General features: G+C 51.5%; 1 protein-coding gene across 3 annotated transcripts in view; it reads left to right on the forward strand.

Moving 5' to 3' along the window:
• The first annotated feature begins 1,165 nt into the window (after positions 1–1,165).
• Positions 1,166–21,336, forward strand: part of B3gat1 (beta-1,3-glucuronyltransferase 1) — a 28,776-nt gene continuing 8,605 nt past the window's right edge. The window contains exons 1-4 of one of the 3 annotated variants that reach the window (XM_074066300.1): positions 1,166–1,595; positions 16,353–16,439; positions 19,859–19,969; positions 20,100–20,246. In XM_074066300.1, the coding sequence (XP_073922401.1) occupies positions 20,135–20,246 (112 nt within the window). In that variant the 5' untranslated portion in view covers positions 1,166–1,595; positions 16,353–16,439; positions 19,859–19,969; positions 20,100–20,134. The remainder of the gene's footprint in view (positions 1,596–16,352; positions 16,440–19,858; positions 19,970–20,099; positions 20,247–21,336) is intronic. The other 2 variants (XM_074066299.1, XM_020151356.2) reach the window with 2 other exon arrangements.

Consider the following 21,336-nt stretch of genomic DNA (forward strand, 5'->3'; position numbering starts at 1 on the left):
CTACCCCAACCACATACACCCAAGGGGAGGCCCAGGACCTGGCATGAACCAAGAGACCTGTGGCCTCAGATTCTGCCCACAACTCTGAATCAGCAATGCCTAGTGTGGGTCACTGAGTTAAGAAAGGAAGTGACAGACCCTTCAGGAAAGCACAGACAGATGTCTTATAAGAGCTGGCCTCCTGGGCCTGAAAGGAGGACACAGCTGGATGGCCCTGACTACAGGTGTCCAGGAGGACCGACAGGGGTATGGATAGCGGCCATGGCTCTGCCAATACCCTACCTCTGCATACACAACATCCACACACATTTTCGCACCCATGCAGGCTTACTCACTGGCCACACACCCATCCAGTTCCAGTAGCAAGGATTGCCTGGGAAATTCCTGGTTGGTCTGCTGCCCCCCTTGGCCAGCTCTCTGCTTCTCTGCACCCAGCAGTGCCTCCCTGCCTCCTCTTTAGAATGTTCAGTGCACCGGTGGGAGGAGGGAGGAAACGCTGACACTCAGCTGCTTGACATGCCCTCTGACACAACAGAGCAGTTCCCACAGGTGGGACTGCCCACTGACCAGCCTGAGGATCCTGTGTCCACTAGGTACAAGCAGCCCTATATCCTTGGCAAGACACCAGCCGCCCTCACCAGCATCCTTCCACTCCGGGGCGCCTGTAGCCACAGAGGGTGCCTCACCCTCCCCACTCTCCAGCTCTGCCACTTGGTCCCAGAGAACCTCCCTTCAACAGCACAGCCCAGAAACAATCACCCTTTGAGAGAGGCTGCCAAGCCGGGCACCAGGAGCAGCCAGGATGGAGGCGGGGTGGGCTGGGGGTGCAGGCAGGGGCCAGGCGCGCTTTAACTCTAAAGAGCCGAGGCCCAGGATGCATTCCGCCCCGCCCGCAGCCCCTGCTCCAGCGTCTAAAGCTGGAGCCGCCTCCGCTGGGGAGGGGGTGTGTACTCGGGTAGGGGATGGGGGTAGATGAAACCAATCGGGGGTGGGGTATCCTCATCGGCCTCCTTCTTCGCGCCCCCGCCTCAGCTGGCGAGGTTGGTACCGACCATTAGTGGCTCGGGTCCCGCCAGCAGCTCGCGCTTGCTGAGGGTTGGGGGGAGTGGGGGCGGGGAGCGGGTGGGGGCGGGGCAGGAGGTGCTGTCAGAGCCGCTGCTGCACCGGCGCATCCACCGCCGCCGCCAGCGCCAAGGGGATCGCACGCCGGCCCGGTCGGCTCGGCTCCGGCCGCGCGCCCTAGCCGCCCCGTGCCTCCCTTCCGCCTCGCGTGGCTCTCTCCGCGTCCCTCCTTCCCCGCGCCACCCATCTCCGGCTCCCCGCGCCCCCACCCGCGCGATCCCAGGCTCCGGCCGCCGCCTCGCCGAGCCCAGAAGGAACCGGGCTGGGGCGGCGGGGCCGGGCCGGGGCTTGGGGCGGGTGGGCACGCGGACCCCGCGGCTATGAAGTGGCCCCCGAGGGCCCGGAGCGCGAGAACCCCAAGGGAGGGAGGTGCGCGCGGCCCAGGTCTGCAGCCCGGGGGCGCCGGGGCCGGGGCATAGGGGCCGCCGCCCGCAATGGACCGCGCTGGAGACGATCCGGACTCGCAGCCGCAGGTCAGTGCCCCCGCGCCCCGCGCTCTTCGCGGGCGCCGCTGCTGCGCACAGAGCCCCTTTATGCGTCTCCCCATCAGTACCCACGCCATGTCCTCCCGAGTGCGCGCGTTGTGTGGTGTGTGTGTGTGTGTGTGTGTGTGTGTGTGTGTGTGTCGCACAGTGAGGGCAGCTGGAAAGGGGGCCAGGGCTGGGAGGCCCTGCCAACACCCGAGGGGCTGCAAAACAAAAACTGGGCACTGCCTGCCCTCCTCGGACCGACATGAAGGGAGAGCTGATTCTCAGCTGCTTCTAACAATTGGTCTTGTACTTAGCCCATTGGTCCCTTGCCACCTCAGCAGGTGGTTCCTGGTGGTCCACAGGAGTCAGGCCAGCACCCCCCCCTTTGCCACACTCCTGCTCCCCAGCAGTCACCCCCAACCCTTCTGCGGCTCCCAGACATTGACACAACTCTTCAGGGGAGCCAGGCTCTTCAGCCCTTCTGGGGATGATGAGGGCTGAGAGGTAGCAAGAGTAGCAGCTGGTCCTTGGGACCTTCAGTGCAGCAAGAAGGAAGGAGGCTGGACCAGCTCCCTCTCTGCTCTGCACCTGGGCGCAGATGTGAGGCCCTGATTTCTCCAGTCTGAGGGAACAACTTCAGAAAAGGAAACTGAGGGTTGAGGCAAGAAAGAAGGAAGCCGCTCCAATCCAGCAGTGCCAGGCCAAGGAGTGAGTGACAGCCTCCTACTAGGAAGCCTCCCTAACCCCATAAACATGGTCTTGACCAGCTTGTCCTTCCCCTGCCCAGCCAGAATTGGTCTTAGCCATACACTCTCTTCATGGCTTGTTGTACAAGCTAGAGCCGAGGGACTCCTGAGATCTCTATTGCCCAGGATCCTGCAAGGGGCCTTAGGTGACAGTAGCTAACCCAGGCTGTTGGAGCTTGCTGTGTTTGCATGAGTACCAGTCTGGGTGGGATACCCATTGGGACCTTGAGCTGGGCTATATGGCATGCTTAAAATGACTGAGGTGGATGTGATAGTGTATGGCATTGTCAAATTGTGATGTGTGCTTGTGTAGAAATGGCAGGCCCAGCTTCATGAGTTGCTGGGGTCTAGGGGGCATGCTGCTGTGCAGGGCTATTGCTTTAGGGCTTTCTAAGAGTTGTTTTCTGCACCTTGCAACTCCTTGCTTCTATTAAGAGCCACTACAGAGATGAGACATACAATTCTTTGCAGAACCTGCTTAGTTGGTTATCATCATTGGTATTACTGGAGCAAAGGTCAAGTCCTCCCTTCCTTCATATGAAATGAGTATCTTCCCTCTGAGATTCACAAAAAGACTTCCCACTCTGCCCTGTCCATTCCTAGAACCCCATCCCCCCAAAGGTTCTGGAGCTGCATACTGTTTTCTCTCTGTCCCTTTTGATGGGAGCAAAAATGCTTGCAGGATGATGGAACAGAGAGAGAGGTAATGCATTTGTGCCCCATTCAGCCCTGGAGCCAATGTCTTGCTCTTCTCGGTTTCTGTACCTGATCCCTGAATGCTTGGGAATCACCCCCTGTTCAATTGTGCTCAAAGCTCTGTGTGCCAGGTTGAATATGTGCATGAATGTTTCTGGATAAGCAGGTACTGATTGTTCCACCTGAAGCGTGGGGCAGGTAAATCACTGAGGGAGACGTCTCCTGTAACAGATTGGGCACCCATGGCAGAGACCAAGGTCCCCAGAGAAAAAAAGCTCATTTCTTCCTCTTGGGATTTTGGATAGACTTGGACTTTCCCACAGTAGTTTTTAGGGAAGAGGGGAGCAAATCAACTATGCTTTTTCTGGTTCTGGAGCACAGGATGATAAGGCCGGTCAGGAGCTTTGCATAATATGACATGGAGAAGGATGCACCTTGCTTCTGGGTCTGGGAGCCTGGTGATCCAGTGTAGCTGAAAGAGAGGAATGAGCTAGCACAGAGATGCCTGAGTGCTCCTCTCTGCTGAGAACTGGAGGAGAGAACTTGGGGAAAGAAGGAATCCAGAGCCCAAGACAGGAAAAGAGAAGGAGGCAGAGTGAGACCACAAAGACACAGGCAGAAGTCAGGGCAGGCAAAGCCCTTCCTCTCCAAGTCTCCAACACCCAGGTAGTCAGCCTCCCTTGTGAGAGGCCCTTCAGTAGAAGTGTGGATCTGATAGAGGCAGGGGTGGCCAGAGGGAGGCCAAGAGGCAGAGAGGGGACAGGCTGTGAGATCATGAGCATTGAAAGTGTATAGGGACCTTCAGGAAAGCCCTCCTGCTGTGTCATCTCCCAGTGCTGAGGACTTTGCCCCTGACCATACCTCCTGGTTCTGGAATAGTATGAGGGTCAGGATGCAAGGCCTGGGCAGGCTTGGCACCTGGGGAGAAGGAAGACGAGAAGGCTCCCGCATGCACTGCCCTCCTCATCCAGGCAGGAAGGCCTTTGGAGGTTCTCCTGAAGACCAGCACGGGGACATGGATATAGTGAAGAGGGGACAGGTCCCCAGCCAGGCTCTCTGAGGGATCCCGCTTCAGTCCTGTAGCCAGTTGAGTGGACTTTAGAAAAAACTGTGCCCTTTAAGCACGGGTTTCTTGAAAGTTTATAGGTTGAGGACCCTCATCTCACCAGACTCTTTGGGGAGAAGTGCTAGATGAATGTCAATTCATGTATTTTATAGATCCTCCTGCTCCCCTTCACCCATTCTTTTAGAATCTGGATGGCTGCAGAATTTGGGATGGCAATTTTTTTGTTAGGCCAGCACTGGAGCCAATTGCACTAGAATTAACACAGTTGCCCCTCCCCCTCCCACCTTCATCTTGTTTGATCAACCATACCTCCACACTTTGAGGTGGACCCAGTCCTTCTTATCTATAAATAAAAAACCCAGAGCATCCCTCCACTAAAGAACAGGAGAATATTTTCATGTCTAATTATTGTCAATTGTAATCATTCCACTTTCTTGCTGAATGGTTGTCTAAAATATTCATGAAACTTACAAAAACTCAAATCTGTGACCACTTATTATCCATTCTGAAAGGTGAGAGTGGCCACCTTTGAGATCACTCAAAATTCAGTCCACTCACACTGACACCAGATGAGTACCTACTGTGTCCCAGACTCTGCACCAGGTGCTGGGGACATACAGCATCAAACAATCCAAAATTAGTGTTTTCTATTTAGCTTTGGAAGGGTTGTGTGGGTTGATGCTTTTTTTTTTTTTTTTCCTGCAGCTACAGCAAATTTACTTTTCTAATGAGGTTTAGTTCTGGCCAATATTAAAATGAGTCTGCTCTCCCTGCGCACACACCAGCTGACAGCAGCACAGGAGGCAGCCTCCGCGCCAAGTGCCTGGCAGGGATTAAGGCTTTTCCACTGCTGATAAGCCCCAAAGTGGAGAGTCTAAGTCTGGATCAAGAGTTGACTGGACTTAAGGACTCGCCTTGCCCGAGGGGCTGTGGCTCCCACTCTGTGTTCAGAGCCCTGAGCAGGCAGGATTTCTTCCTTCTTACATTGGGAACTGTGAGCCAGTCACCTGCTCACAGGACGGAGAAAAGGCACGGAGAGAGAGAGAGACAAGAAGGTGTGGCCATGGGGATCATGAGTGTCATATGGTGGAAGGCCAGGCTCTCTCCTGTCCTCACTGGCTGGAGTGTGCGGTCAGCTCCCTCACCTCTTCCCACGTGGCTTCCTTTCTTTTGCAGATGAGCAGTCCAACCCTGAAGCCAGGAATCACTCTTTAGGCTCCTGACTTGCGCTATTCATTTGATTGTCAGTGAGAACCTGTTAGAGCTAAAACTGAGTGAGGGGTGGGCTGCTTCTCCCTTACCCTGAGCAGTCCCTTGCCACTCCAGCAAGGGCTCAGTAGCCAGTGGCTACCATCTTGGACAACACAGACATTCCCTGCAACATAGAAAGTTCCAGAGGACTGATTTACTATAGTCTCACCTCTGCACAGATGCTTTGGCAGGGTGGCTAAGAGTGTGATCATTGGAGCCAGACTAGTTGGACTCAGATTTTGACTCTGCTGCTTCCTAGCTATGCAGCCTTGGGACATTGCTCAACCTCCCTGTGCCTCAGATTTCTCATCTCTAAAATGGGAATAATGGTAGGATGTTGGTGAGGAGTGATGTGTCATTGCACTTCATCCTGCTAATCGCTCAGAACATGCAATAAGCAGGTGCTTTTTGACTTTTTATTTGAAAATAGAAATCAGTTTGTATTATTCATTCACTTATCCAACTCACTGAAGCAGTTACAGAACAGCCCACTCTGTGCCAGGCTGTCTGCCACCACCACATGACCTTGTCTACAATTCTGGCCCTTTCTGACCTCAGTTTCCTTGCCTGTGAAGGGAATGTGGCCTTGTGAGTAGAAAAATAAGACTAGGAATTTATCTCCTTGGATGCTACCAGGGGAAGAGGGGCTGCAGCTATTGCTTGGAGGTAGGGGAGATGGAAATTGCATTTCACTGGGACGTTCTCATCTAAAAGCATCTCTGAAGCCCCACAGGTTCACAGTGAAAGTAGTGAGGTCAGCCACCACGGCGTCTTGCTGAATGGGGGTGGAGGAAGGGATTCGAAGTTCTCTGCCTGGTTTTCTCCTGTCCCTGGTCTTGAGAGGAAGAAAGCCCAAAGCCCTGAGCTCAGGGAAGATAGGCAGCCAGGAGGCTCTTGTCACACGCCTAGCTGACTGTGCAGTTGGAGCCCCAAATTATGGTACCAGCAGCTCACTGAGTGATATACTCTGTAGGGCCTCCATTGCCCATCTAAAATATGACATCTGGCCAGGTGACTTCTCCCCACCTAGGTAAATTATACCACTTACCTTTCCCTAAGACACCCCAGGAGCTCAGCTGCCAAAGATAGGAGAGTGCAGAAGGGGTGAGGAGGGGTGTAAGGACCAAGAATTTGTCATTAGACTGAGAGATGAACACCCCAGATTGCCTGCCCTACCAGGCTTCTCCTTGTTATTCTAGGCTGCTTCCTAGAGCAGAAGCTCAGGGTGGTCCCACTCTTGTCTAAGGCCACATAGCACCTCAGTGCTTTGTCACAGACTGTATCCTAATACCCTGAAACTCTGCCTCCCACAAGTGGGTCGTCTGTCCTCTTGGTGGGACAGAGGTGCATAGGGCAGCAGCTTCTCTGGGGTCAGGGCCCCAATCGTCCAGATGTGGTTGAGCAGGGAGATGAGGGGGACCAGGAGGACCCTCTCTGAGAGGGCCCTTGGAAAAGTCAGCTCCTCCAGGCCCTGGCAATGAATCAGAAACACATACCACACTTCAATTACGTCAGTGACGCCTTAGCCTGCCATAGAGTGTCCTTGAACACTGTGAGCAAGAAATAAGGTCAGTGAAGAATACTCAGGCTAAGTGATTTGTTGGTGGTCCTCAGGGTCTGAAGATCTGGGTTCCAGGGCTGCCTGGCTCCTGCCCAGCCCAGATCTGGAACCCTGTGATTGAGGTATCCTTCTGAGCCTGAGGGAATCTGGGGGTGGGTCTCAGCCACCTCCCCATCACCACTGCCCTGATACCCTCATAGATCAGAGCTGCCTTCAGAGGTGTTAGTGCTATGTGCTCTTGGAGGCACAGCCGCAATAGTGACACGGACATTGTCATTGTGGAAAGGCCTCCTTCCTGAGGCTGTTCTGAACATAGTTTTAGTTCTCCCTCAACTCTGGTGCACCTTGCTGTCTTCTCACTTTCTCCCATCAGTTCTTTCTCTCCCTCCCTCACCTTCCTTTCATTCACAGACCTCAGGGTATGAGCAACACTGCCTGTCCCACGGGGAAGCCACCAAGCCTCCAGAGGACAGGGTACTGGTTACTCAGTACCCACACTGAGATCAACCACAGACCCAGGCTGTAGCTCTGCCAGCCTCCTCAGGTTGGGAAACAATCTTTGGGCATGGAATTGTCTTTCTCCATCAGTTTCTGAACTTAAGCTGAAGCATCACTCTCCTAACTCACCACTTGTTGATATTAACTTCTACCACTCACCAATCTCCCTCTCTGGGTCTCAGAGCAAGCAAACGGGCTGCTCCCGGTCTCCACTGCTGCCCAGGCCCCAGGCAGGAGGTGGCCACATAGCCCTCCTAGTGGCAGGTTTGGCATCTCAAAGGGGACATCTCCCAGTGTGCCCTATGCGTGCTTCCTCATAGTGACACTCCCAAGTGACAGCCCATGGAGGTTCACAGGGCAGCCCATCTATGACCAGTCCCCCTACTGCAGGGAAAGCTCACTGGACCTCTCTTCCAGATCCCTGGTCAGGTCATACAGACCTGGTTCACAGGCTCCTTTTGGTTTGTGGTAAAAACCACATAGCCTAAAACTTACCTTCTTAACTCTTTTTAAGTGTGTAGTTCAGTAGTCCGCTATATTCACGTCTTGTGAAGCAGATCTCCAGAACTTTTCCTCTTGCAAATTGGAAGCTGTATCTATTAAACAATGCCTGTCTTCCCTCCCTGTCAGCTCCGAGCACCTGCCAGTGGTTTCCCTCTTTGTCCTCTTGTGATTGGCTCATTTTATGTAGCATAACGTCCCCAAGGTTCATCCACTTCATAGCATGAGTCGGACTTTCTCTCCTTTGTGTAGCTGAACAATATGCTGCTATATGCACACTCCACATTTTGCTTATTCACTCATTCAGTGGGTGGGTTCTTTTCCACCAGGCCAGGAGCAAAAGTGCTCAGTCAGTGGTGGCTTTCCCCACCTGCCCTTCCCACCCAGGTGATGTCTAAGCATAGGGTGACCCAGCAAATAGTTCAGGGCTCAGAGTGAAGCTGTGCATTAGATATTGGGGAGCACAGAGCAGGAAGGACCCAGTTTTATCTGGTGTGGCCAGGCCTCTCTGTTTGCTCTCTTCATCCACGCCGTCCATCCTGAGCATCTTCAGGGGTCAGCCTCCAGGATTCCAGGATGTGTGCACCCTGCCTAGCCCTAGGGCTGAGCAGCTCAGCAGGTGGGTGGAAAGACAATCCTCCCAGAGAGATGCCTTGGCCAGTGGCAGGATGCCTGCATCCTGTGCTGTCCTCCCTACCCTGCTATCTTCCTGGGACCCTGACAATGATTCTGCCTGCTACCTCCAGAATCATTGTGTGGGGCGGGAGCCCAGGAGAGCCCTGGGATGTCGCATTTCTGCCATCAATATGTACTTGTGTGATGTTCAAGCTCCATCTTGGTGACCAGTGATCCATAGCCACCCTGCAGCTTGCTGTGTAATATATGACCTGTAAAACATATAGATAGTGTCAGCATAATGTACCGCCAGTGGAACTCAGATTTAAGGACCCCTCCATTCATCATATCCACACTTGCTATGCTTGCTGGGAGGGGCACACACTGTGCTCACTCCAGCCCCTTCAAGCTCCTTATAGTAGTAACTGCTTTTCAGGCAGTGGGGTTCACTAATGCCCCAGGGCAGGAAATTTAGGGAAAGGGTGGACATAAGGGAAAGGAGGTGGGAGACCCTCAGAGGTGGGAGGTGGTGAGAATTAAGTTTTCCAGTAATCTGCAACCAAGGAAGAAAGGCCAGGAAATGATAGTATTTGGGGGTCTGAGGCCCTAGACTGCAGCTGATGTGCCTCAGTACTCTGACAGCTCTGGAGGCAGGAGAAAAGGAGATATGTGACCTAACAAAATCTCTGATCCTTCGCTGAGTGAGCAGCATGGATTCTGGGCAGAGATACAGGACTAACCTGTGTAGGAGTGAGGAAAGAGAAAAACAACCATGGGTGGGTGTCAGAGCACCAGGGCAGCCCCTGCTGGCTGACTGTCTTACAACCTTCAGTTCCCAGGCTCAGCTGCCCAATCTGAAAAAAGCAATGACCATCTTAAGGGAGACAGTGGGAGAATATGAGTGGCAATGCATTGTAAACTGTGAAGTGCGTGCCTGCAAGAGAGAGCCTGCTGGGAGCAGAGGTAGGGAGCTGGGCCAGAGCGCTAGAGTCTAGGCTGTGCCTCACATGCCTCCCAATGCTACCCCCATTTATCTCACAACTTTATGCCAACCAGCCTGCTTTCCCTGGAGCCTTAGTCTCTGCACCATCTCATCCTGGGGAGAGAGAAATCTGCTGAAAGTGCCCGGAAGCCAATCAGTGCTGACCCCAAGGGAGGAGCTGAAGTGTCTCCTTAGGTATCAGTACTATCATACTTTTATAACCTGATATTTGTAGGGCTAATTATGAGCCAAATGTTTCCCATGATTTCCTCAGTTGATCCCAAAGTAGCCCATAAGGATAACAGTTAAGGAAACTGAGTCACAGATATATTGGGGGAGCTTCTGCTTTTTGTCAGGTCATTGTCCCAGGATGGGAATGCAACCTGGTGCCCCCAGAAATGCTCATGGCCTGGGACATGGGGACAAATGTGAAAATGAGCAAATGCATAGCAGGTTACGTGGCTGGGCATCTGGCAATGTAGTCATCTCCAATGCTCTGGCCTGGGGAAGGCCAGACCAATGAAGGCTACAGAGTGGGGAGAAGGAATGCCAAAAGTTACAAAGCCCAGAAGTCTCACCTGGCGACATCCTCAGCCAGAGTAACACAGACATCAACACCAAGGAAAACTGAGGCACCAAGCAGCCTGGGACAGCATCAGAGTGGGAAGGACAGAGCTGTGGGGAAAGATGTGTTGGCAGTCCACACCCTCCCTCTGGGACACCCAGAACTGAGAGGCTCCCTGCTCTGCCTCAACCCACTCAAGGTACACTAAGTTCCAGGGCCAGACCCACCAGGGTTACCCGGCCTTAGTTCCGGTACCCACACTGCGGGGGCACCCTCACCTTACTGGCCACGAGACACCTTCGGTGCAACCAGCACTCAGCTAACGTCTGTTCTCTGTCTTGAGGGTCTAATAAGGTGAGGGTGGCACTCCTCCCAGCTTCCAGAGCCCAGGATTCTCAGGGTATTGCAGCCATTCTGGGCTCTGGACTGTTCACTGCCAACGCTAGTGCATGGCAGTCTAGCGGAGGCAGGGACAGGGCCTCCTGGCCAGCCGCCCACGTGGCCCTTGCTGCTGCTGTTTTGTTAGCAGTTATAAATTTGCTCTTTTGCCTCACTAGCCCCTACTGCTCATCTGGTAGCAGAATAGGCTAAACCCTCCTCCGCTAAGCAGGTGCCCTGTGGTAGGGCTAACGCAGTGGGTGGGTGCCAGTTGGAGGTAGTGCTGCACCCATTGATGTCCTGAGCAGCCCATGAGCCTCTCACTCTATATTGAGAATTGCAAAGCTGGGTGGGGAGTGCATCCAAACAAGAAGGTCTGTATGTTTAAAAAGAATATTTTCTGTAGCCATATGTGGAGAACAAGGGTAAGACCCAAATCTTGGTGTGGCCTTTTCCTTGAGGTGAGGTGGATGGCACCTCTGTCTCCAGGAGGGCAAGGTGAGGTGGAGTAGGTAGAAGATGGGGAATACTCCTAGCTGGAGCAAGTCAGACTTGCTTGCTCCCAGAGTTCATAATGCATTATGAACCTTCTGCATTATGGGGAAAGCAGCTGTTCCAGTTTGTCAGCTCCTAAAGATTGGTCAGTGAGGCCTGCATGCAGGGCTGGAGACCTACCCTGCCTGGGACGGGCACAAGCACCCATCTGTGCTTGGCACTCTTTCCCTACCATACCCGGCGCCTGCACAGGGGGAACAATGGGCCCTGGTTGAGGGACCTGATTCCCACTGTGCTCAGTTTGGTCCCAGACCATACCTGTTGTTGTTGATCATTGGCTCCTATTAATTGTTTTATCACCTCAGCAAACCTTCGCAGCTGTCCTAGTTTGGTTGAAGAAGTTATAAGGACACAATAGCCCTGATGAGCAAAAGGCAGGGGAGTCTCAATTGCCAGCTGGGAAGAACCCTTCATTCCCACTGAGCTGAAGGCAGAGGGCCGGCTAGCCACAGTGGGAGGAGACTGTCCTAGAGGAGGCCAGTATTGTACAGCAAGCAAGGAGGAATGTGACAGGGTCACACTGCTCATAGGCTAGGACACTCATGAAACTCCTTTGGTGCCTCAGTTTTTTCTGTAAAACAAAACAATGCTTTGGGACTCGAAGGGTTTAATCAGTAAATGAGATGATTTTCAGTGTCTATACTCCACATGGTAAGGCTAAGGTCAGCCCTTGAGATGGAATGGTCTCATACTATCTCAGCCTTTCTTTTCCTCCCTCCCTTGGTTGACAGGCTGCAAGGTTGACAGCTACAGAGGTTTCTGTTTATTAGCACCAACCACATATCAGATAGTTTAATGCTGATTCTTTTCTAATTATTCTAACAACCTAGCCCAGAAAACACTATTTGATTCTCATTTTACAATGGGAAACTAAGGTTCAGAGAGGTGCCCTTGCCAGTCACACAGCGAAGTAGGAGAGAGGGTAACAGGTGTCCAGACCCAGGCTCTTCCCATTATTATTCCATTTTTCCATGGGTCAATCTTCCTGGATAGAGGAGAACAAAGGAAAAGGGAAGATAGGAGAGAGGTGACAGATAGTCATGGCTGCCGGCAGCTCACCTCCAGGGATGGAGGGGGCTGGGCAAGAGCTGTTGAGTTAGGGGCAGGGGTGGCCCACCTGCCTGGTTGTAATAAGCAGACCCTAAGGCATCCACCACAATCCCTTTCTCCAGGTGTTCATGCCTTTATGTGATCCCTTCCCTTGGGGTGTGGCTGGCCATGTCACTAACCTCTAACCCTCAATATAGCAAAAGTGGAGTTGTCATTCTCATAGTTAGATTGTTATGTAGGACTCCAATCTGCTTCTGATTCTCCACTTGCTTACTTGATGAAGAGACTGTGTGGGAGGGAACCCTGAGGAAAGGCACTGTGAGACTCACAGCCCCTAGTAGCTGAGGACAAGCCCCAGCCACAGCCAGCAAGCAGCTGGCCTCACACCTCAGCCTACCTCCACAGGCAGTGGATTCTGGCAACAATCTGAGTAAGCTTGGAAGTAGATTCTTCCCCAGGTGACCCTTCAGATGAGAATGCAACCCAGCTAATCCTCGGCAGCCTGGTGAGACTCTGCAAAGCCATGGACTCCTGACTCAGAAACTGAAAAAAGTGATTGTGTGCTGTTTTAAGCCACCAAGAATGTGGTAATTTGTTAGACAGCAAGAGAAAATGAATACTCTTGTCTTGGAAATAGTGGCATTCTCTTCCAAAAGCAGGCATGGCTGCCAGAATGTCCTAGGGCAAGGAGAAGAAGATAGCAAGGAAGAAGGGCCAGAGAGGAGGGAGTGGCCCTTTCCAAAACCAAACCTCTCCCCTGACCTCAGGTTGGACTGCAGGGTTCTTTGCAAAGATTGCTTCCCAGCCCTGCAAATCCCCAAAATAGTCACTGTTCTCCTGTCACACAGGAAGGTTCAAGTGGCCTTGTGCTGATCTCACCACTTCCCTATTGGTGTCCTATTGTCCTCATTCCTGCTGAATGCCTTCCCCTACTCAAAATATCAGAGGACTTTCCACATACACATACCTGGAAATACCCACTGCATGGTGGCTGTTCACTGGGATCCTCCATAGGCCTGCTGACTATTGTCCAACTATCCCTAGTTCTCCATCAGGTTTGTATCCTTGGCTATCACTCCCTCTCCATCTCTCTCTGTCCTGAAGAGCCAAGCAGTGGATAATTTGCTTGTGCCCTGCCTATTTAAGTCCCAACATGGAGCAGGACCATGTGATGTCCCAACAGGACAAAGCACTTGTTTGCTCTTAGGTCCTCCCACATAGAGGCTCTGGGGCCAGTGGTGTACTGTGTATCTCTGCCTGGAGACCAACAACTGCACAGTTCAGGAAACTTCAGTAGAACTAGCCGAAACCAGTATTTGTCCAAATTCCTGCCATGACTTAGAATGGACTTTCACTTGCCAAGACCCACAACTAAACCAGAAATCCAATTTTCATTTCTCATAGTATCATAATCTAAATCTAATCCAAAGCCTATTTCTGGAAAAGAAAAGCAAAGTGCAGGAATTACCTTACAAACTTCTGTGAATTACATGTTTTTTGACACTATCGGGCTAGAAGAGAACCAAAGCCTACGAGTATTCCACACTCTTAGTCTGAACTGATATAACACTTCCTTCTGTATGAGTCCTTAGCTTGGTTTTCCCAGTTAAAAGAGAGCAAGATAGTAGGAGATCTGGAGCGTATGCTGCCCTTCCTATCAAAGCATGCACAACTGCCAGCCAGCGGTATGCCAAGCCCAGAGGCTGGACAGGACATGGACTTGCCCAGGTTCAGGCCTTCCTCTCCTCCTCTGCATGGCACCATGGGAATGGGGTAGGGGGATAAGGGCTCTGCAACCTTGGGAGCTTTGTAGCCCCTTCCTGGAGGTCCTGGGCCTGGCCACCAGTGTGGGCAGGACAGGGGCAGAGCCTAGCAAGGTCAGGGTAATTGGGCCCTCTGGCAGAAGCCCCTGAGTGGGTGGATCCATAGGTGGACTGAAAAAGCCAGAAAGCAAGACCTAGAAGAAGCTGTAGGAAGGACACAGCGTGAGCCTGGGAGGCAGCTGGATCCAGAGGCTGAGGCCACTGCCTGCATCTAAAGTTAGGTCTTTGGGCCCATCATGCAGCCTCTCCAAGCCTCCATGGCCTCCTGTGCAAGATAGGGACAAGATCGCCCTGCCGGCCTCACAGGCTGTCATGAATCAAAGGACCGGGCTTTTGGGAGCTTTTTTTTTTTTTTTTTAAGGCACCCTAGTGGTTCAGTGTAGGATTCAGAGTGAAATCCACAAGAGGATCTCTTCCTCTTCCCTCCCCTTCCATGTAAGTGATTTGAGCCAGAAGAGGAAGATGAAGAGTAGGAGAGTCCATGTGTTCTGGGGACTGTGCGTGGGGAGCGGTCAATGCCTGTGTCCCATCACTAGCAGGGGCTGTGGGACTTGGGGGCAGCAGCGCTGACAGCTGGAGGGCTGGGCTGGGTTAATGAAGTATGGATTGCCTGGGCTGGGAGCTGATTAGCTCTGGCACTGGGCTTTTCCTGAGCAGCCTACAGAATCAATACTAATCCCTTGATCCCATTAGGGGCTCCTGCAGATCTCTGGGACAAAGTTGGTACCTCCTTCTCTTTGCGTGGGTGAGGGGGGAGGTGCTGTGTAGGTTGGAGCAAGATGCTGGAGCCATGGCTGGCATCCTCTTGTTATCTTCTTTCCAATTTCCCCTCGTCCTTCCTCCTGTCACCACCTCCCCTCTCCCATGCCCAGAGGGATGGGGGCCTTTCCAGTTGGCTCCCCAGCTGCCCCTGTGAGGCTGATTATGGTCCTGCATGAGGAGGAGGCTTCAGCATTTGCCTCTGCCAGTTCCAGGACTCAGGTCCAGGATAGTGTTCATGTTTTTCTGCACATGAACAGAAAGCTTTGGGGGGGGTTGTTTGTTTTGGAGATTCTTTTGACAATGCTGGAGATTGAACTCAGGGCCTCACTTGTGCTAGGCAAGCACTTTAACACTGAGCATCCCCAGCCCAGCAGGAACTTTCTTAAGCAGTCATTCCTTGATCAACTTAGTAAATTGCCTGATTGTACTCCACAGAGTCTGTAAAGAGCCCTGACAGGGCTAGTGCCCAAAAATGGTGCAGAGTGGGGTCGTCTCCATTCATACAGGCTGAGCACCTACTTCCCTAGAGTCAGAGCCTTGTTCCCTGCCTGTTGATGATAATAGTGTTTGTTATCACACAGACTGCTATATAAACCACTGAAATGCCATGTTGTTTCTATGAAAACATAAGTGAATGTTCTCAAAGACCCCATAACGTGAGTCTGGATAAAAATTCTCCAAGTTAGGTGAAGACTTATGGGAACCAGTTGTAAGCATTATTAGGCACTGTGTTCAGACTGCTCTGAAGTGTCCTTCATCCCTCCAGTCACTTCTGAGACATCAAAACTGGAGGTGGCAGTACTAGCAGTGGTGAGGGTGATATGGAAGGTTGATGCAGAAGTCCCATCTGCAGACTCAACCTGACATCCATAAAGTGGAATGCTAAAAGCCAGTCAGGGTCAGGCAGTTTGGATTTTGGAAAAATAATCACATGTTCACAATCATGGGAAACATCAACCATTGAATACTGGCTCACTTGTGCTGAAATGTGTGTGTCCTTCTAATTGACCAGACAACTGGGTGAAAGGCTTTGATCATCCTCCAGAGATGAGTGGAAGGATGAGTCTTGAGTTCGCTGTAACAGACCTCTGTCACACATGTGTGTGCACACATGCACATGTCCACACACAACTCTCAAACATTATCTACACCTCCCACATTGCCTGCCTTGACGTGACCTGTATAAAGTCTCTCCTCCCTTCTGGACTGGGAGATGCTTGAGGGAGGCCCCTGCTTCCTCCCCACATTGCTGTATTGTTCACAGTTCTAACAGAGCCTGCTACAGATGCACAATTAATATTTGCCAAATGGAATTCAATAAGCCCAGTCTTCAGGATCAAGGAGCATTGCTTAGGCTTTCATTTGAACACCTGCCGGCTCAGAAGAAAGCCCTTCTGAGCCTATAGAATTGGCCAGCCTTGAGTTCTGGCCCTCTGAGGCCCCAGACATTCCTGCACTGTCCAGTGTGATTTGCCTACCCTAGCCTGAGATGATCAGAGCCTGTCCATCTAGTTCACACCTGCAGCCATTGCACCCTGAAACCCGTAGATAAATTCCTGTTGACAGGTCTTTCCAGACACAGGGGCTTCCCAGTATTTGTCATGACTTATTCCATGGGGAGCTGTTGTGTTGGCCCTCTGGTCTGGACTCTGGCCTGGATGTCCACCTGGCCCCTACTTTCCTCATATAGGACATTTCTTTATTCTCACAGAGCCCCAGCTGTCTCAGCCTGAAGATGCTAAAATGGAAGAACTGAAAATTCATTAGAATTCTTCCAGCCAATTTCCATGCTTTAAAGGTGAGGTCAAAGTGGGTGAGCAGTGTGACCACAGTCCCCACAGTGGGGGGGCCAGGACAGGGCTCTGCCTGCCATTACCCCATCCCCTGCTCCTTAGCCAGTGACAGTCCCCCACCGGGCCCATTGTGCCCACAATGTAGCCTTTGTCTCTGTCCATGGATGCTTTGAGAACACCCAGGACGGGGAGGCTTTCTTGTACTTGCTGTGGAGAGACACCAGTCATTATTGGGTTCAGTCACAACTATAAGTGTCAATGTTGGGGTAGGGAGTCATAAGCACAGCAGACTCTGGGTACCCACACTTCTACCAGTATTTCCTGTCTCACCATAAAGACCTCCCTTGCCTCTACTCCTCTCTAGGGAACTCCTGGATGTGGCCCAGAAGCCATTCTGAGGTCCATGGTGAGGGATGGCCTACTCTGGTCAGTCTCCTGCTTGGCATAGGTGCAGCTCCCACACCAGACCCCTGCCCATGCCCAGGCCCATCTCCCACCTGCCCCCTGCTGGCCAGATAGCTTTCTCCAAGGCTGGGGTACTCTCTGTTCTACTTAATAACTGCCTGGTAATTAGCTCCACGATTTTGCCACTATGCTTATAATAGCCTCCATTAAAGTTATGGGGTTTTCAAGCCGTAATGGCTTCCAGAGTAATTAATGCACAACTGGGTTTATTGCTAAGTTTATTTTTAGAGCTTTTCTCCCTCACTCCCCTCCCTTTCCTCTTATAGATATTTTCACCCAAAAAAAAAAAACTGGATGGAATCAGACACTCTCTGTAGCTCCCGTGCACAGTGTCCCTGTCCTCGTCTTGTCCCTTCTTCCCCTTCCTTCCTGCTCCAGCATCAGGCAGGTGCTGGGACACACAGTGTTGGCAGTTGTGGTGGAGCAGGATAGCTCTTAAAGTGGTGTTTGTCCTAACCAGAGAAAGTGTTTGGCCTGTATATGTCCTTCATCTACATGTGCCTGACCCAGGTTCTGGGTGCTCAAGCACCTGGGCCCTCCTATCCCCTCCCCTGGGGACAGCACCAAGCTAGTGGCTTCAATGTAGTTCTGACTCCTTCATCGACCTGGGGCAAATCACTTACCCCTCTGGAATCAGTGAATCCAGATGGAAAATAGGGGCGCCTCAGCAGTACCTGCTGTGCAGGGTGGCTGTGAGTGAAGTACAGAGCAGATGTGTACAAAGTGTTGACGTCTTTGTCTTTGGACACTATGAGTACTGTAGGAAAGCTGGTTACCATTAACAATAGCCCTGAAAACACTCAGGAGGCTGAACAAGCCAGGACAGAACAGCTGCCCATAAGGAAAAGGAGTGAAAGCAGGAAAGCGCCGTCCCGTCCCCAGTTGGCCTGCATGGCTGAGGGGATGTGGTGCTCACTTTTTTCCCCATTTTTAAAACATGGAATAACAACCTTCACCCAAACCAGGACATTTTTGTGAGACTCCTTTTGTGAGTCTCTGAGAACACACAAGAAATCTTCCCAGACATTTTAGAAGCCCCAGCCATGCCTGGCCTCCCTATCTCAGTTGATTTTCTGATGCAATAGCAGAATACCTGAGACTGGGTAATTCATAAAGAAAAGAAGTTTATGTGGCTCACAGTTCTGGAGGCTGGAAGGCCAAGGCATAGGCATCTACTTGCTGCTTCAACTCATGGAGGAAAGCAGAAGACAGGTAGGTGTGTGTGGAGAAACGAAACACAGGAACAGCCATGCTTTTGCAGGCTCACTCCCATGAGAAAGGCATTCATCCCTCTTAATGACATAATCACCTCTTAAAGGCCCTACCTCCCAACACTGCAACATGACAAATTTCAACATGAATTTCAGAGAGAACAAAGCATATTCAAGCCATAGCAGTCCCCATCCTTCATTGAATGTGACCTAAGATCATGCCAGTCAAAATGTGACCTGACATAGAGACCTGCTAGTGACCTGGGTGTGGGGGACAAAGCTAAGCTTTGATCTGCAGGATGTAACATAAGGTCAATCTGCTTCTCACACAAGTCCCACAAACATCCTTATGTGGGCTCTGGTCTCTGTCACTTGCCACACCAGCCAGGAGTTGCTATGGGGGATATGGCACACAGCTCAGCATGTGACCCCTCCTGTGTGTCCCACCACTGGCCTCTTCCTGTGGCATTGAACCCCAGTGTTCCATCCATTCCCTAAGGAATGATGGGAGGAAGGTGACACCATCTGTCCCCAAGCTGATTCTGGAAGCAATGGGCCTTTGGTGAGAAGGGCTGGGTGGAGACACTAGCTGACCCAGCAGGACACATGTTCTTTAGTGGAAGGCAAAGCTTGGTCTTCCAGAAAGCATTGGAACTTGTGAAGAGAAAACCTGAGAAGAAAGCACGTTATTTCCAAAACCCTCAGTGGCCATGGCTCTCAACCATGACAGAGATGAAGGGCACATGGGAACCAGGGCTAGAGCACACAGCATGGCCTCCGAGGAGACTTGGTCACCATGCAGAGCTCTGGGGTGGTGAGCGTGTCCGGCATAGAGGACCAGCCAGGCTGCCCTCTGCCCAATCCACCCCTGCCAGCCCAGCAGCATCTTCACAGTGCTTACTTGGCACAGAAGTAAAAGAGGACAGGAAGAGGATTTGACAATTTCCAAAGTAGCCACATACTCGCTTAACTTCTTGCTATGAGAAGAAGCACCTTGCAGAAGGAGTCACTGTCAGCAGATCCTCTGCAAGACGGACAACAAATCTGAGTTGGCCATATTCTTCTCTCCAGGTGCCTTTCCTGGGGCTCTGGCTGCTACCACTTTTACAAAGGGTCTGCCCACGACACAGTAGACCCATAGGGACCATATTTTCTCCTCCTGTGAGGAGCAGGTGCTCCACAAAATTCACTAAAAACATTGACAGAGTTTGAATGTTTCCACTTAGGAATTGACCCCAAAACACTTTTTCTGGTTCTCAAAGGAGGCCTCCAAACTCTGACCACCTGGGCCCAAATGTTTGGACAACATGGTGGCCAAGGTTTCTTGAATACTTACATCAGGGCCATCTGAGGGATTTTACAAGTATTAACTTACTGAATTCTCAGAACAACCTTGGCAAGTCAGTGCCCAATTTTATAGATGAGAAACTGGGGTACAGAAAGTTGACATAAAAGCTCACACAGCTTGTGAATAGCACACTTGGTATTAAACCAAGGCAGGTGTCTAAAGTCTGTGCCTTTAACCCCTGCACTCTACTGCTCTTGTAAATGGACCACTGACCTGTCCCTGTGCCCAGGGAAGGATGAAGTCTCATTCACCCAGGCAGATGGACAAAAGAAGTCCTCAGAGATGGATACTCCACTGAGAAACTCCTCATGTGATATTCTGTGTCCCAGAGCAGGGCAGCCTTTGCTGGGTGTCTCCCAGGCCCAGGTCTCTGGTCATCCTCGCCTATTCTGTCTTGCAGGTGTCCTCCTCTGAGGGTTCCTGACCCCGCCCCTGGACAACGACCCCTTCTCAGACTTGCCTGGGCTGGACTCTGCAAACCTGCTTCCACAATGGGTGGGTGTGAGCGCTGGTAAGACCTGCTGGCCAGTGTTGGCTTCTCTGTCTCTCCGTGCCTGGCCGGCCGGCCCATGCCTATTCTTTTCTCCCCTGTGCTGCCGGTGCTCCGTGGCCACCTCTCTCCTGACCTTGCTGCCAATCAGGTAATGAGGAACTGTGGGTGCAGCCAGCCTTGGAGATGCCGAAAAGACGGGACATCCTTGCAATTGTCCTCATCGTGCTGCCCTGGACACTGCTCATCACTGTCTGGCACCAGAGCACCCTCGCACCTCTGCTTGCTGTGCACAAGGGTGAGCCCTGCCCCCAGCCCCACCTTGTCCAGCCCACCTTCAGTATTAAGAGAAGCCACAGCAAATGTGGTCTAGAGGAGTTCTTGTTTTTATACACTGAGCTACTAGGAGGAACGCTAAGCATCATCAGGGCCAATGACCTGGCTCTTTGGAGGCACTGGTCCTTCTGGGAAGCTAATGAAAACTCCCACACAGACTTCTAAGCTACTCAGGACTTGTTTTAATCCAACATGGTAACATGACAGATACTAAGATAAGTGGTTGGAAAGATCTTGTTTTACTCTCAGTTCCCAAAAAGAGGGGGCATATCATGCTATACGGAACCACATGAGGAAGCACTGGAATCAGTTGATCGGGAGAAAGAGGGGTGCAAGGCAAGCGTGGGCCAAAGCCTTTATTGTGGCTTTTTTCAGGTAGGAAAGGGTCAAACAAGCAGCTAATAAGCTTAGAAATGGATAGTTTGAATAATTTCAGTAAATTCTAGATATGGGGGTGGTTTCAGGATGTTCTGTACCTATCCATAGGGTGATTTAGGGCAGGGGAAGATTGACTTGTGTGCAAGTTTGATCAAGGTGGCAGTTAGGGGTGTGGGCTCAGGGTTGGTTCATTTGCATATTTTTTTCTTTTCTTTTTTACTCTTTATTTGTTTACATATGAAAGAAAGATGTGTTTGCAGGCAATTATTTACTCTCTCTAAGAAGGGGCTACCCCTGGGAGGGGCAGTCACTTTTCAGTTCCACAAGGTCCTGAGATGTCAAAGCATCATCAAAAATAGAAAAATTTAAAACAAAAATGATCAACACACACACAGAAACATTTGCATAGCTCTGTGTCCCATTCCATAACATGCAGGACAGAACCACTCATCCGGGGGTGAGGAGGAAAGAAGAGGTGTTCTGGCCTGTATTGTGTTTTTATTGTCATTGTTTGTTTTGTTTTGTTTGGGAGTCGCATGTCAAACTCAGAACCTAGTGCATGATAGGCAAGTACAGGACTCCTGAGCCACACCCCAGCCTGTATTGTGCTTTCAGACTTTTCAAGGAGACTGTATCCTTTGTCCCATTCTCCTGCTTAGGAAACTCTCACTACC

The sequence above is a fragment of the Castor canadensis genome, chromosome 2, assembly GCF_047511655.1.
Source record: "Castor canadensis chromosome 2, mCasCan1.hap1v2, whole genome shotgun sequence".
Lineage (NCBI taxonomy): Eukaryota > Metazoa > Chordata > Mammalia > Rodentia > Castoridae > Castor > Castor canadensis.